Source organism: Pipistrellus hanaki (assembly GCF_964339955.1).
Source record: "Pipistrellus hanaki genome assembly, chromosome: 16".
In the NCBI taxonomy this organism is placed as follows: domain Eukaryota; kingdom Metazoa; phylum Chordata; class Mammalia; order Chiroptera; family Vespertilionidae; genus Pipistrellus; species Pipistrellus hanaki.
In genome coordinates, this window is record NC_140518.1 from 8680922 (window position 1) to 8697273 (window position 16352).

The 16352-nt window shown below is 40.1% G+C and overlaps 1 protein-coding gene across 2 annotated transcripts in view; it reads left to right on the forward strand.

The window, feature by feature from the left end:
* The window catches only part of NPEPPS (aminopeptidase puromycin sensitive), a 63548-nt gene extending 50640 nt beyond the window's left edge, over positions 1-12908 (forward strand). For both annotated transcript variants that reach the window (XM_084864033.1, XM_084864032.1), the window contains 6 exons: positions 2940-3082; positions 3479-3535; positions 6754-6861; positions 7318-7473; positions 7737-7784; positions 11377-12908. In XM_084864033.1, coding sequence (XP_084720159.1) covers positions 2940-3082; positions 3479-3535; positions 6754-6861; positions 7318-7473; positions 7737-7784; positions 11377-11529 — 665 coding nt within the window. In that variant the 3' untranslated portion in view covers positions 11530-12908. The remainder of the gene's footprint in view (positions 1-2939; positions 3083-3478; positions 3536-6753; positions 6862-7317; positions 7474-7736; positions 7785-11376) is intronic.
* The last annotated feature ends 3444 nt before the right edge of the window (positions 12909-16352 follow it).

The window sequence follows — 16352 nt, forward strand, 5'->3', positions numbered from 1 at the left end:
TTGGTTCTTTGTTACTTATCTGTGGTTAACAATGGCAGTAGCCTCATCTTGGTATCTGCTAGATGTTGTTATGTATTCAGCTAGCCAGAAATTAAGACTTGGGTCTTTTAAGCCAAGTTGTGAAGTTACATGGGTCACTAACATAAAAACAGTGGTGGTTATATTATGTGTATTTATTGCTAAATATGATTTGTGCATAAGTAAATGGTGGAAATAAAAAGTCTTTCATGAGTTCCAAAAGCCTATTTATAGTCAAGAAGAGCTATAGGGAGTTTTGGATTATTTTCTTTATTATTATCATAAATACCAGATACCTTATATACAACTTGTAAAGACACAGGTGCCAGTTTTCTTTGTGTGTGTGTGTGTTAATCTTTACCTGAGGATATTTTTTCCATTGATATATATATATTTTTTAAAGAGTGTATAAGGGAAGGGGAGAAACAGAGAGAAACATTGATGTGAGAGAGACCCATCAATTGGTTGCCTCCTGCACTCGTCCTGACTGTGGCAGGGATTTAGCCTGCAATCAAGGTTGCCCTTGACTGTAATCAAACCCGAGACCTTTCAGCCCACAGGCCGACACTCTAACCATGGAGCCAAACCGGCCAGGGCAGGGCCAGTTTTCTGAATTAAATAAATTATTTGGCCTTCTATGTGTGTTCTCTCCATGAGAAAATGTTGACAAAATAATTATTTTCTACCATCTGCTAATAACTAAAGGTGGTATTTCCTCCTGACCAGTCTTATTCTGGGAGGCAAACACTGTTCTGACTTCTTTGAGTGCTAGATTAATATTGCCTCTTCTAGAACTTTCTATAAATGAAATCATTATCTATATATACTAGAGGCCCGGTGCACGAAATTCATGGATAGAGGGGGAAGTCCCCTCAGCCCAGCCTGTACCCTCTCCAATCCGGGACCCCTTGGGGGATGTCCACCTGCTGGGGATTGGGCCTAAACTGGCAGTCAGACATCCCTCTCACCATCCTGGACCGCTGACTTCTAATCGCTCACCTGCCTGCCTGCCTGGTTGCCCCTAACTGCCCTGCCCCTTGCTGGGCTTATCACCTCTCATTGCCTCTACATGCCAGCCTGATTGCCCCTAACTGCCCCCCTGCTGGCCTGGTCACCCCTGATTGCCCCCCGCTGCTGGCCAGGTCACTCCCAATTGCTCCCCCTCTGCCGGCCTGTTGCCCCTAACTGTCTTCCCACCCCCCGCTGGCCTGGTTCAGCTGTTTGGCCATCTCTCACTAACCCTCCTGCCAGCCTGGTATTAGGTAGCCATCTTGTGAGTGTGTGACAGTCAATTTGCATATTACCTCTTTTATTATATAGGATTCTGTTTTTATATCTGGCTTCTGTCACTCAGTATGATGTTCTTGTCACTCACTATGATTTAGGTTGTTCATTCCTTTTTATTGCTGAGGAGTATTTCATTGTGTAAATATACCACAACTTTATTTGGCCACTATACTGTTGCAAATCCATCAGATTTGTATTAATTTTTAAAAAATATAATTTATTGATTTTTTACAGAGAGAAAGAGAGAGGGATAGAGAGTTAGAAACATCAATGAGAGAGAAACATCGACCAGCTGCCTCCTGCACACTCCCCACTGGGGATGTTCCCGCAACCAAGGTACATGCCCTTGACCGGAATCGAACCTGGGACCTTCCAGTCCGCAGGCCGACGTTCTATCCACTGAGCCAAACCGGTTTCGGCTGTATTAATTTTTTTAAAAAAAATATAACCAATATAGCATAAAATGCACCCTTCAAAGTATACAGTTCAAAGTTTTTAGTATGTTCACAAGGTTGCACAACTGTTACTATCATCTAATTCCAGAGCAATTTCTTTAACCTCATAAGAAACCCCATACCAATTGGCTGTCATTTCCCAGTCTCTGGCAACCACTAATGTGCTTTCTATCTGAGGATTTGCCTCTTCTAGACATTTTACATAAATGAAGTCATATCATTTGTGGCCTTTTGTGTCTAGTTTCTTTCATTTAGCATGTTTTCAAGGTTCATCCATGCTTTACATATCATTTAATTCCTTTTTATAATTGAAATAATATTCCATTATATGGAAATACAGTACTGCATTTTGTTTGTTCATCAGTTGACAGGTGTTTGGATTATTTCCACTTTTTTACTATTATGACTGCTACTATCAACATTTGTATGCAAGTTTTTGTGTAGGCATATGCTTTCATTTCTCTTAGGTTTATACTTAAGAGTGGAATTACTGGGTGATATAGTAATTCTATGTTTAACCTTCCGAGTAATTGCAAGACTTATTTTTAGAGTGGTCACACCATTTTACATTCCCACCAGCAATATATGAGGATTCTAATTTCTCCATATCTTTGTCAACATTTGTTATTATTTGTCTTTTTATTCTAGCCATCCTATTGGGTGTGAAGTGGTACCTCATTGTGGTTTTGATTTGCATTTATCTAATGATCAATGATGTTGAGCATCTTTTATGTGCTTATTTGCATATCTTTGGAGTAATAAATCTGCCAAATTTTATTTTTAAAATCAATTTTTAATTCCTTATGTGCAGTATACTAGTACTGTATGTGGCCTTTCCCTGAATCTTGGGTTAAAATTGCATGATGTAAGCCTGTTCTTTCACACACAATCCTTAGCTGTATAATTACCTAGATGGAGTGAACATTTAGTAAATTTAGATAGTTGGCATTGTGAATATAGACAAAGTTAGCAATTTATTTTCTTGTCTGATCTATTTAGTACTTCATTTCACTCATATGATTTGATCAATTTAAACCAAGTGTTCTTTCAAGTACTAAGGTTATTGATTCTGTTATTTAAGACTGTAGATATGATGTAACAATTATAAGACATCTAGGAGGCATATTTGTATAAATAGGCTTTTTAAGTAGTTCTTTGTCTCTTTTTCTTCTCAATCAGGTCACCTGGATGCACTCCTGAGGGGCTTGGTCCTGGGCAAACTAGGAAAAGCAGGACATAAGGCAACATTAGAAGAAGCTCGTCGTCGGTTTAAGGACCATGTGGAAGGGAAACAGATTCTCCCCGCCGATCTGAGGAGTCCTGTAGGTTTTCATAATGAATGACCTTAATTTCTAGGTGACTGCATCACTGTTGTAGTGTGGAACATATTTAATAGTAACTAAAAATTACCTAAGTACTGACCTGAAAATCATGTCTGACCCTGTGTTAATATGTTGTATTTAAAGGATTTGTAGTTAGCTTCTCATTTGTTTAAAGTTTCTCAGTCTGCACTGTGGTGCTGAAAGGTGATTATCAAAGCACATTCCCTTGAGCTCTGCTTACTTAACTACATGCCATCTGCCTTTCCGGTTCTTGCAACATCAACACATGGCTAGTTACAATTTTTTTACTTGCTTTCTGTCTTTACTTAACTTTAGAGTATTTGGAAGATACATTTAATTAGATGCCTTCTTCTTTGTTCCTATATTCTCTTGTAGGTCTATCTAACTGTTTTGAAGCATGGTGATGGCACTACCTTAGACATTATGATAAAGGTGAGTAAATTTGGAAAGGGCTCCCATTTTCTGCTTTCGAACTTGGATTGATACAGATAGTATGAGTTTTATGTGGTTTTTTAAAAAAAAGTCCTGGCAAAAGAAATATATACAGGTATGCATAATTGCAGACACCAAATATTAAGAAACTATAGGATCCTATATAATAAAAGGGTATTATGCAAATCGACCCAATGGCAGAATGACTGGTTGCTATGATGCGCACTGACCACCAGGGGGCAGACACTCAACGTAGAAGCTAGGCTGACGGCTGGTGAGCACAACGGTGGTGGTGGGAGCCTCTCCCCACCTCCGCAGCAATGCTGAGGTAGTGGGCCTAAGCCATCAGTCAGACATCCCCTGAGGGCTCCCAGACTGCCGGAGGGCACAGGCAGGGTTGGGGGTGAACCCTGCCCCCGCAAAATGTCATGCACCAGGCCTTTAGTAAATATATAATGTCTGTTCATGTATACTACCAATATGATACAAAAAGTAAAACAATTTTTTACTTCTTTTTACCACCAGTTTACGTATCTTAAATCTTAAGACTGAAATGTTCATTTATTTTTATTAATAAGTCAGGTTCTTAAAATTTTCCCCTTCAATGTAAATTTACTTGGGGTCTGCCCATTTAAAACAAAAGGTTTGTTTCTATGCTTAGAAAAGGGATAGATCAGTTATCTGAAGGGTTTAAATTATGCCAGTGCCTCTTATGAATGGACAGGAAATGAATTCACCTGACTGCATAGCCTCTCTGGTTTCCCCAGGGTGGTTAGCATATAATTAACTCTGGCTTAGAGAAAAATATAGGCAAAACTTTCCATGTCCTTATAATGGCAGTGACCTGTTAGAAAGTCCTAATACTGTGGAACAGGTGATATCTCTAGTCCCTATCCATGCATTTATCTGTCTTAGAAATAACTTGATTACATTGGTTGTAATAGAGATAAGGGAGCTAAGTCTTCTTATTACCATCAAGTAAAATGTGCATAATGTGCTAAATACTCAAACTGGGACTAGAACCCAGATCACCTGACTTCTAACACTCATACATTGAAAGATCCACACTTAGAGGGATGAACAGGGTAGGAGTGTGATGTGTTTTAATACTTCCACCTATAATATATTAAGAATATTTACTGATCCCAATGGATCAGAATTGCAAATCTAATTTCCAGTATTTTAGTTTTAAGCAAATCCTATTTACATGATTAGAATGTTCAGAAAAATAAAACTTGATTTGTTTAAGAAACTCCATCTCAAAATGTACTCCTTTAACTACCCATCTTGTGCAAGTGTTTTCTTCCTAATAATAGACAATTATACTTTAGGTTTACTTTTCAACTAAATGATATTAAGGTACCTTCTCATTCTTAATAATCTGTGAATCTGTATACTATAAATCATATATTTCTTTGCATATAAAATGAGATATTTATGGGTTTTTATCTATTCCATATAGGGTAGGAGACAAAATAGGGTTCCAAAAAATTTCATAACAGATACCTTGACATTTTCATGTCATGGCATACTTTTAAGAATTTATACTGGTATGTATAAGAATTTGCATCTGTTTAATACAGGGGAACTCAATAATTCAGTTTTACTATGAAATAGCTCTCATATGAAGACAGAATCAGTTGTGTGTTTTTTTAATTTGTTGATTTTAGAGAAAGGGAGAGAGGAAAAAACACATTGATTTGTTGTTATACTTATTTATATTCATTGGTTGTTTGTGTTAGTTCGCTGACTGGGGATCGAACCCGCGAACTTGGCTTATTGGGATGCTCTAACCAACCGAGCTACTCAGCTGGGGCTCAGAGTCAAAGTTCTTTTAAAAATAACACAAACAGTTGATGAGAGATGAGGAGGATTTTTTGTTGGTAATTTAAGGATAATGAGGCAAGATAAAATTACCTTTAATTCAAAGTATATTTGAAATGGGGTGTTATGGTGCCATCTGGTGGACTAGTGTAACGGGTTCTTCCTGGGGGGGAAATGCTTCCTAAAAGCCCAAGTGCAGACGCTGAGTACTAGAGCTGAAAGGACCTTAGAAATCATCTGTCCACCCGCTCATTTTACAGATGGGGAAACTGAGACCGGAGAGGTTAAGGACTTAGTCAAGATCACACAGCTAGTTAGAGGCAAACTGGGACTAGAACCCAGATCACCTGACTTCCTATCTATTTTACCACACTGCTGCTCAAAAGAGTCCAAAGGAAAGGAAGAGGAAACTGGGAGCTGTGATGGGGTCTCCAGACACTGGTCAGTGTTAAACCTTTAGGGGAAAAACGGTCAAGAGAGTCTATAAATTAAGTTATCTTCAAGAAGTATCTCATATACCTTTGTAGTCCTAATTTTTAAAAATATATAATAATGTTTCTGACTATGAAAGAAGATTTTGTATATTAACTATGAATAGACACTAGAAAAATAAAAATAAAAAATAAAACTTACTGTAAATTTAAAATATCAGGATCACCAAAACAGCACGTATAATATGATCTTATTCCTGATTTGGTAATGTATGTATAGAAGTATTTTGATTTTTTCTTTATACTTCTCTATTTTCTTAATATTCTGCATTCAATATGTGCTGCTTCTTGCAGTTTAAAAAAATGTAATGATGCAGAATCTCACCGATCAGAAACCGTTATTAATTAATGTTAACATTTTGATTGGTTTTCAGGGTTTTTTCCCCTTCACATTAAACTTCTTAAAATTAAGAATAATTTTGCTTTATCTCTCCGTTTTCCATTTAATGTATCAAGAACATGTGTACATCATCAAACATTCTTAAAATGTTATTTTAAATAATGCATCTTATATATTTTTTTACTGTTCTAAATTAAATTGATGATCATCAGTGGTATTAGTAGTGACTAGTTTGTTCATATAACACAGAACATTAGTCAGACATCTATGGTGTAAAGAATTTGGCCATGAAGGGTTTACCCCTTAGATGTTGATGTAAACTGCTCAGAACTGAAAAGTCATTCATATAGTGAGCACTTATTTATAGTGACTTACAAAAATGGCATGAGAAATTTAGTGCCAAACATCTTAAAAAGTATTCTTTTGTTAATTTTATCCCCTACAGTCTTAGCCAGTGAGAATCTAGAGCAAAGGTTGCACCATGCTGGGGACGAAGCTCATATAAGCATATGCATAACTCCCAGGGTAGATTTACCATCTCTGTCTTTATTTTTTCATTCTAGCTTCACAAGCAAGCAGACATGCAGGAAGAGAAAAACCGAATCGAAAGAGTCCTTGGGGCTACTCTTTCACCTGAATTGATTCAAAAAGTCCTCACGTTTGCACTTTCAGTAAGTTACAATGAGAACTGCTTTTCGAGGGAATTGTTACCCACTGATCTGTAGCAAGTGTCTTTGATCCAGACCGTGGGTCCACGTACGGCATAGTGTAGGAAAACTGGAATGACTTTGTTACTGACCTCTATATCTCCCTCTAGTGGTGAGAATCAAAATAGTTGGGAGAGGAAATACACCGGAAAGCTCCCTTTCTCTCTTCCCTTTCTACCCTGTAGAAGCCCTACCAAGTATTATTTCTTAAGCAACCAGTTTGTACCTGATTCCATGCCTTATTATCGGCTTGGCTGATCTTTAGGTTAAATGTCCTCTTTGTTGGAAGCTTCAGGTGCCAGTTATTGCTAAAACAGGGAACGTTATCTTCATGCAATTACTTGGGTTCTTCAACATTTGCTCTTTCTGGTACTAGATGCTTAGGGTACAGTAGACTTTTAGTTCTCTTTCTATTTTTAGGAAGAGGTACGTCCACAGGATACTGTATCAGTAATTGGTGGAGTGGCTGGAGGCAGCAAACATGGAAGAAAAGCTGCTTGGAAATTTATAAAGGACAACTGGGAAGAACTTTATAATCGATACCAGGGAGGATTCTTAATATCCAGACTAATAAAGGTATGTGAAGAATTTATTTTGAGTAGCTTGCTTATCATGGATGTTATTGAGAGACATCCATGATTCACAAGTCCCATAGATTATGGTCTTTGCTCTTTAAGAGTTTCCTTAGTTATTAGTCTTATTAAAGGGCATCTCCGTCACCCATCCTGCACCCTCTGGAATAAACTGAAGTAGGGAAAGAACAGAACGGTTTGTTTTTAGGGTGAATGAAGTTGGTTCCAAGCCCCTTACTATTAAACCATTGTGTGTGTGTTTTTCAGCTATCAGTTGAGGGATTTGCAGTTGATAAAATGGCTGGAGAAGTTAAGGTAAGGAAATACTGTTAACTTTTCACTTTTCAACCTTGTAAATAAAAACACTAACCAAACTATAATCATAGCATGTAGGGGTAATATATGTTAGTTCTCCTTTTATTGCTTAGAGAAAAATAGCTTAGGTTGATTCTTTAATGCCTGAAGAATTTAGGGTTGGAATCAACTCTGAGGGAGTTGAAATATGGTTGAAAGAATATGGAACTTGGAGGCAGTTAACCTGGGTATAAAACTTTGCTCTGCTCTGTTAGCTATTCGACTTCAAGCAACTTTTTTAACCCCTATGATCCTGTCTCTTAATCTGTAAAATGGAGTGATGATAAGTTTATTATTTAGATTAAGTATCATAGTGGGGCTGGAACAGAGTAAGTCAGTCATGTTAGCTTTTTCCCTTTAAAAAAATTTTTTTTTGTTGATTTCAGAAAGGAAGAGAGAGATAGAAACATCAATGCCCAGAGGAGAATCATTGATCTCTCTTACCTCCTGCACACCCCCTTCTGGGGATTGAGCTCACAACTGGGGGATGTGCCATTGACCGGAATCGAACTCGGGACCCTTCAGTTTGCAGGTCGACACTCTATCCACTGAGCCAAACTGGCTAAGGCAGCTTTTTCCCTTTCTAATAACCTATGTAGGTGACTATGTAGGAACTCCTCTCTTAGCTTTTAAAATGTTGATAATCAGTATAGTGATAAAGTTTGGTATTTAGGGGAGGAATCTACACTGATTAGGAAAATGTTACCTTTAAGCCTTCCATTGCTTTTAATTGTGAAGTATTTTAAGTGTCGCTTTCACCTTCAACATTTGAAGGCAAGGGGGTTATCTGGTATGGATTTGGAAGATGATGTTTGGTTCACTTTGTGAGCCATTATTAAAAATTAAGATTTAAGATCTTGAGAAAACAGTGAAAGACTTGATCTCTGCCTTCATTTAATATTGTGCATTGTATTATGTAAACAGTTCAGATAAGTACTCTGAAGGAGAAATACACATAACGTTTGGAGGGGGAGGCAGTGGCCAATTTAAGGCTGTAAGGTAGGTAGAGGCCAGGCCATGGAGGACTTTGTAGGCCATATTATAATTTTCCTGAGAATTGCCCAGGGTGTGGCTCAGTGGTTGATCATTAACCCATGCACCAAGAGGTTGCTGGTTCAATTCACAGACGGGTACATGCCCGGGTTGCAGACTTGATCCCACCCAGTACAGGGCATGCAGGAGGCAGCCAATCAATGTTGATGTTTCTCTCTCATTGATGTTTGTATCTCTCTCTCCCTCTCCCTTTCTCTCTCTCTAAAGTCAATAAAAACATATTTAAAAAATTAATGAAGCCAAAACCGTTTGGCTCAGTAGATAGAGCATTGGCCTGCGGACTGAAAGGTCCCAGGTTTGATTTCGGACAAGGGCATGTACCTTGGTTGCGGGGATATGCAAGAGGCAGCTGATCGATAATTCTCTCTCATTGATGTTTCTAACTCTCTATCCCTCTCTCTTCCTCTCTGTAAAAAATCAGTAAATATATAAAATAAAAAAATTAATGGAAAGTCCTTGAATGGCTTTGAAAAAAAAGTCTGAAGTATTATAAAAGGAGTGACTTGCCCAGCTGGGTGTGGCTCAGTGGTTGAGCGTCAACCCAGGAACCAAGAGGTCACAGGTTTTATTCCTTGTCAGGGCATATACCCGTGTTGCAGGCTCAGTGCCCCCCCCCCAAAACACACACACACACACACACACACACACATATACATACATATATATCAGTTTAGAAAAAAGGAGGATTTGATCTGGTTTGTGTTTTTAAAATTTGAGCCTGTCTGCAGTGTAGAGAATAGTTTGAAAGGGAGAAGAGAAGATGGTGGGAAGCTAACTCTCCAAGCAAGAATGATACAGTAGCTTGGAGGAGGTGAAGTAATGAGAGAGATCCAGAGGCCTGATTTTATTAATCTTTAATTCAACAAATATTTACTGAATGGCTTCTCTGGGTTGTGAACATATTGGGGGCAGGGAGAGTTGAGGATAATTCCCAGGTTTCTCTTGTGTAAATGGTGGTGCTGTAATAAGCGGAAGACTAGCATCTTACTCAGGCCCTAAGAATCCAACCATGCGCCGAAACTGGTTTGGCTTACTGGATAGAGTGTCGGCCTGCAGACTGAAAGGTCCCAGGTTTGATTCCAGTCAAGGGCATGTACCTTGGTTGCGGGCACATTCCCGGTGGGGGGTGTGTAAGAGGCAGCTGATCGATGAATCTCTCCTCTCATCGATGTTTCTAACTCTCTATCCCTCTCTCTTCCTCTCTGTAAAAAATCAATAAAATATATATTTTTTTAAAAAGAATCCAACCAATATAAGGACACTTAGGGGAGGGAGTATTGTCATCTATGTAAGTAAGGTTATTGATTTCTAGAAGTTCTAGACTTAATCTGATGAATTAATCATTCTCTTAGTGATTAGTTCAATGGGACGACCCTATCCTTTTGCTGGTTGGTATTTAAGAGTTGTTTAGTTTTCTGTGAAACCAGGTAGACTTCATTAGAAAATTAATCTTAAATCAATAAGCATTATAAAAAAATTAGAAATAGCTTTATTGTGTAAAAAATGTGAGTCATTGGAGTATTAAATTATTAGGGTATAGCAGCAATGTAAGTTTCTTGGTTTTATCATCCCTTACAAATCTTTATCTGAAACAGCCAAAATGTGTTGAGTCCTTCAGTACTCTGACAACTGTTTATATGTGTTGTCTCTTTAATCTTCTGGAGTAAATATTTTCTCATAAATGAGAAGGCAGACTTAGAACAGTTTACTCAGTCATAGATTAGTACATGATCAAGTCTAGAATCAAGTTTCAAGCCTGATTCCAAAGCCTAGACTAACCGCTGGACAGTGAGTCTAAATCTAAAGAAAGGTTGTAAGGCCCGGTCAGCATGGCTCAGTGGTTGAACATCGACCTATGAATCCCGAGGTCATGGTTCAATTCCCAGTCCGGGCACATGCCCAGCTTGTGGACTCGATCCCCAATGAGGGGTGTGCAGGAGGCAGCTGATCAGTGGTTTTCTCTCACTGATGTTTCTGTCTCTCTTCCCTTCCTCTCTGAAATCAATAAAAATGCATTTAACAAAAAGAAAGGTTGGCCCTAGTTGGTTTGGCTCAGTGGCTAGATTATCCATCTGTGGACTGAAGGATCCCAGGTTCAATTCCAGTCTAGGGCACATGCCTGGTTGCTGGCTGGATCCTGCAGGGGGCAACCGATAGATGATTCTCTCATCATTGATGTTTCTATCTCTCTCTCCCTCTTCCTTCCTCTCTGATATCAATAAAAAATATATTTTTCTTAAAAAGAAAGGTTGTAGGTTCTGTCTCTTTACTATTAACTTTTTATTAGGTTTTAAACGTACAATACTTAGGTTAGGGGAGAATTCCTGTAGGCAGGTCCAAGAGGCTGCTTGTTTTCTCTTAGCCTGAGGATGGCAGTGGTAAATGGTCATGAGTGAAGGTGATGATTCCTTTACAGACGGGCAGGTGTTTTTTCAGGACCTGGTACTGACCTCTTACTATTCCTAGTAATGATCCTACGTTCTGGGTTGTTTTACACCAGGCTTTCTTCGAGAGTCACCCCGCTCCTTCAGCTGAGCGCACCATCCAGCAGTGTTGTGAGAATATCCTGCTGAATGCCGCGTGGCTAAAGCGAGACGCTGAGAGCATCCACCAGTACCTCCTCCAGCGGAAGGCCTCTCCGCCCGCAGTGTGACCCCGGGCGCTGCACTGCGGTTCTGCTGCTTCGCTGCCGGGAGAAGGGGGAGCTACCCAACAGCTGATTCATATACCAAGAATTTGGAGTCTTCTTTCAAACCAGTGGGGGTTGGACAATGAATGTAGTTAACTGGTTCCTGCTCACACTCCAGAATTAAGTTCTATTGAAAAAGGAAAATCAGCAATTCAGCAAAAAAAGAAAAAAAAAGAATAAAAATAAAACTGTAAATATGATAGTAATAAATAGAGCATAATGAAACTGTGAAACTTCCTGAAGCCTTGTCAGTGGTAAAAAGTATTTAACACTCTCCTGTTAATGACAGATGTTCTGTTTTTATAACCTACCCAAAGGAAACCAGAGGCTTCTGGGTGAAGAGGATATTTGTGAAGTGGGTTCTGCAAGCAGCCTACAAGCCAAGGGTAGTGTCCATTGCGGGGAATGGTTCAACATGAAAGACTGATAGCTCGTATAATATAGAGTCTGTGCATAATTCCAAGTGGGTTTTGGGGTTTTTTTGGTTTTTGTTTTTGGCATGGGGACTGATCAGGAGACACATTTTCCTGCATAACTCAATCCAAACAAGGATTGTAGTTTTCCTCCTTGCCTTCCCTTCTGTGTGACCCCTTGGCAAAAGAAAAAGAAGAAAAAGGTGGTTAAAAAAAACACACACTTATCCTGGTCTGGGTTTTTCCTCCCCTTAGTTCCACCCCCAGCACCCACCCCGGTGTCCTTCTTAGAGGTAACGAAATAATAAGGAAACATCTTTTATAGCCACATTAAATAAGAGAAACTGATATAACTTGCTTTTTCTTTCTTTTTTAAGATTACTTTTAAGAACCCTGAAAGGCATATAAGTGAGACAATAGAAACGAAAAGGTTTTCAGCCAGGCCTTTCTGCTAAAAGTGGTCTTAGTTGTCTCGGAGGCCAGCTATCAAACCTCTCACTGACAGTATCAGCACTGGCTTCTCGGGTTCATGGGGGCACGGAAGAAGCAGTGGGAACTGCTGCAGGGCCTATTTATTAGTGGTAACTGGTTAAAAGCAGTAACAAGACTATATGCCTGTGGTGTGCCACTCCTTCAACAGTGTATCCTACTTACAAGCCTCACCTGTCTAATCCCGTGCGTTTTAACTCTACATCTCATTCCTGTCTCTGTCCCTACAATTTTCTTTTCTTTCCCCCCCTCTTTTCCTTTGATTTTTCTTTAAAAATATTTTTGTGTTATTAACAGAAATTCATATTTGGTGTGGCTTAACTGTATTTCAGAAGGTCATCAGATTGTGAGACTGCTTCCTTGAAACATTTTTGTGCTATTGTTTTAAAAAAAAATAATAATTAAAAAACAGTTGGCGTTAATAAAAATGTCAATGTGAAATAGATGTCCTGATTTATTTATTTTATCTATTTGATAAGAAACTAAAAACTTTCCTATCATTCAGTAGTACTGTAAGTTTCACTACCATTTGATTTTTTGAGTCTAAGAAAATCTTGTACCTGAATTCCTATTGAATAGTACCTAAACAGGAAAATCCTAAGATTCCTTCTAAATTAGGGAAGCTGCAAAAACAGGTTCACAAAAGACTGAGAAGAATTCTGCTTTAATAAAAGAACTCAATTTTACATCAGAAATTCTGGAAAGTCTCTCTCCTCCCCACTGCCCTCTCTCCTCACTCTTTCTCCCTTCTCTTTCTTTCCCCTCCTCTTTTTCCCCTAAAAAAATAAGAATAGAAAATTCTGGAAAGAAAATGTTTTCGTCTCAGCAGACATGTAAGCGTTGTGTGTAACAGCTCCGGTTGTGTGAATTGTGTTGGGGGAGAGGTTGTGCTGGACACTTTCCATTTGCCCCTCAGAACGGCTGCATCCTGCTCTGCGCCCAGGAGTGCTGACCCAGGTGTGTGGCATTAACAAGCCCCCTGGCCCTCTCACTTCAGGTTGTGTTGATGCAATTAGTAGCACCCTCAGGTGATCAGAAGGCCTGAGGAAAGGACGGTCAGGAAATTTGTTCTGGCTTCCTCATTGCCAGGTCACATGGTTGTCCCTCTACCAAAGACTGTGACTCCTATTATACAGCCCAGCTTCTACCTCCTTCTCTCTGCCCCTTCAAACCTAGGGATATAAAGGACAACTCCTTAACTAGCTCTGGATTATTCCATCATCCTTGTTGGTTTCCCTGAACTCTGCCCGTGTCTTTGTAAAGAGCCCTTTATTAAACCCTCCTCAAGTTACCCAGTTTGAGTGTGTGCTCTGTTTTCTATTATTATTTTGACTGATTTTTAAAGGTCTTGATCGAACCTTTTTTGTGTCAGGTGTTTTAATTTATTATTGGTCTTCTAAATAGTTCCCTATCATAGGCAATATACTCAATTCACAGATAAAAAAGCAGGCTTAGAAAATTTAGGTAAAAGTTACATTGCACATAACATTCAAAACCAATGGTTAACCTATGCTTGACAGTGTCTAAAACCTGTGTTCTTCCCGCTAATTGTCATGCTTCCACGATTAGAAGATCATATAGTCAGACTTTACCCAGGCATTAGCTTTAAGATATTTAATGATTTTCCTTTTCCCTAATATTTCTTGGTTTACACTTTAGTGGAAATCAGAACATTGGAAGACGGATGTGTTGATCCTCCCTGTAGAGAACTTTATTTGTTTACGAGAGGCCTGATGCATGAAATTCGTGCAGCACCGGCTTCTCTGGGACCCGGGCTTCCCTCACAGCCCCGGCTTCGTCCGGAAGGATGTCCAGTCTAATTAGCATATTATGCTTTTATTAAAGATTTTTAAATTTTTACTGGAGTGACATTAGTCTATACCAGTGTTTCCCAAACTTCTCTCATGATGAGAATCACCTGGTGGAGTTGTTAAAACACAGATTCCTGAATCCCAACTAAGAAGTGCTAAACTAGAATTTTTGAGAACATATAGGTAAAATTGCATACCTAACTTAGTGCTCTGTATATAACATCTGTCTTAGAGCACTAGTTAAGTATACAATTTTACCTATATGTTCCCAAAAATTCTAGTTTAGCACTTCTTAGTTGGGATTCAGGAATCTGTGTTTTAACAACTCCACCAGGTGATTCTCATCATGAGAGAAGGTTGGGAAACACTGGTCTACATGAACACTATCACTAACTCTGATCTACTTCAAATTTTATTTCTGTTCACAAGTGTAATCCACATTCATTTTCCAAATTTTGAAGGAAAAACACAAACATAGAAAGTAACTATCCTTTCTTATAAAGCCACCTCCCAAAGACAGGCATGGTTAACCGGGAAGTTTGGAGCGTATTCTCCCAGTTGCGTTTTCACACTCGGTTTACGCATTCAATTGTTTTAATAACGAAGCTAGGCTGTGGCCCCTTTGCTTATTCCCCTTTGTAACCAGCACAGCACCCTTCGCTTTGCCGCATGGAGCTAAGGGTGAGGGCTCTGTCATGAAGCTAATCCCCAAGGATGACTGGAGAGCAACGGGACAGTTGGCAGATGTGTTCCTTGGGACGCGTGTCTTGTTTAGATTCACTGGCGGGTGGAAGTGGTCCGGCCTGCCTGGTCCCGCTGCCTGATGGGAAACTGGAGTGCACGTTCGAGGAATGTGGCCTTAAGCTCCTGGCTCCGTCGCAGTGGCTGGTGTAATGAATTCACTCAATGTTCTTCCGCACGGAGATGTGAACTAAGACTCTGTCTGGATCATTTACAGCCATATACGGTGTTGCCTGAGTGTGTAGCTACAGATTTTGGTTGTTATCATCAGTAACTGGGTTTAGGGAGTTCTATGGTGATGGATTTTCACAAAGACTTTGGAGAGAAGAGATGTAACTAGCTTGGGGGGAGAAAAAGTGCCCCTTTTCACAGATTGCAACCTGCAGGGGCTTCAGCTCGCTGCGCTTGCTGAAATGAGGTCACCAATTCCTCCCCCTAGGCCAGGGGTCCTCAAACTTTTTAAAGTGGGGGCCAGATCACGGTCCCTCAGAGAGCTGGAGGGCCGGACTATATGAACTACTAATCCCTACTGTAATACCTTGGCTGCGCTCACTGCCCAAAAAACCTGGCGGGCCGGATCAGACTCCCCTGGGGGCTGCATGTGGCCCGCGGGCCGTAGTTTGAAGACCCCTGCCCTAGGCCCTACCTGCTGAACGCCTGCTGTGCCAGCCTGAGCAGCTGTGTTACTTCCACTCCTGTGCTTGCACCATTAGTTTGGTGACTGAACCTCAATGCTTAAAAAAATCAAAAAAATCAATGTGCCAGCCATCTGTAAAGGACCCAAACCAAGTGTGCACCAAACCCAGGAAAGACCTGAGGTAGGAATAGTATGGACAGCTTTAAATGTTCCTGTCATCTGTGACTTGACCCATCTAGGATGCTGGACAAAGGTTCTCACTGCAATGAGCCTCACAGAGACTCCAGGAGAGGTGAGCACACCAGCCTTCCCTGGTCGTTACCAAATGAAACACAGCTGCTCGAACCCCACAGTCCGCTGTGGGAGGCGTGCATTTTGGTCGCTAATGGAAGGACTTGCTTACTGCTCATCAGGAGCAGCCTGTCTGAAGAGCTCCTCAGCACTATCTTGAGGGCAAGTTCCATGGTTATGGAATCCAGACAGCAGACTGTGGTTACCAAAGCTTTCAGAGCAACAGGACTGGGCACTGAAACGATCAAATAAGGCAGATTTGGCCCAGCCGGCATGGCTCAGTGGTTGAGCGTTGACCTGTGAACCAGAAGGTCACGGTCCAATTCCCGGTCAGGGCATATGCCTGCGTTGTGGTCTTGATCCCCGATATGGGGCATGCAGGAGGCAGCGGATCAGTGATTCTCT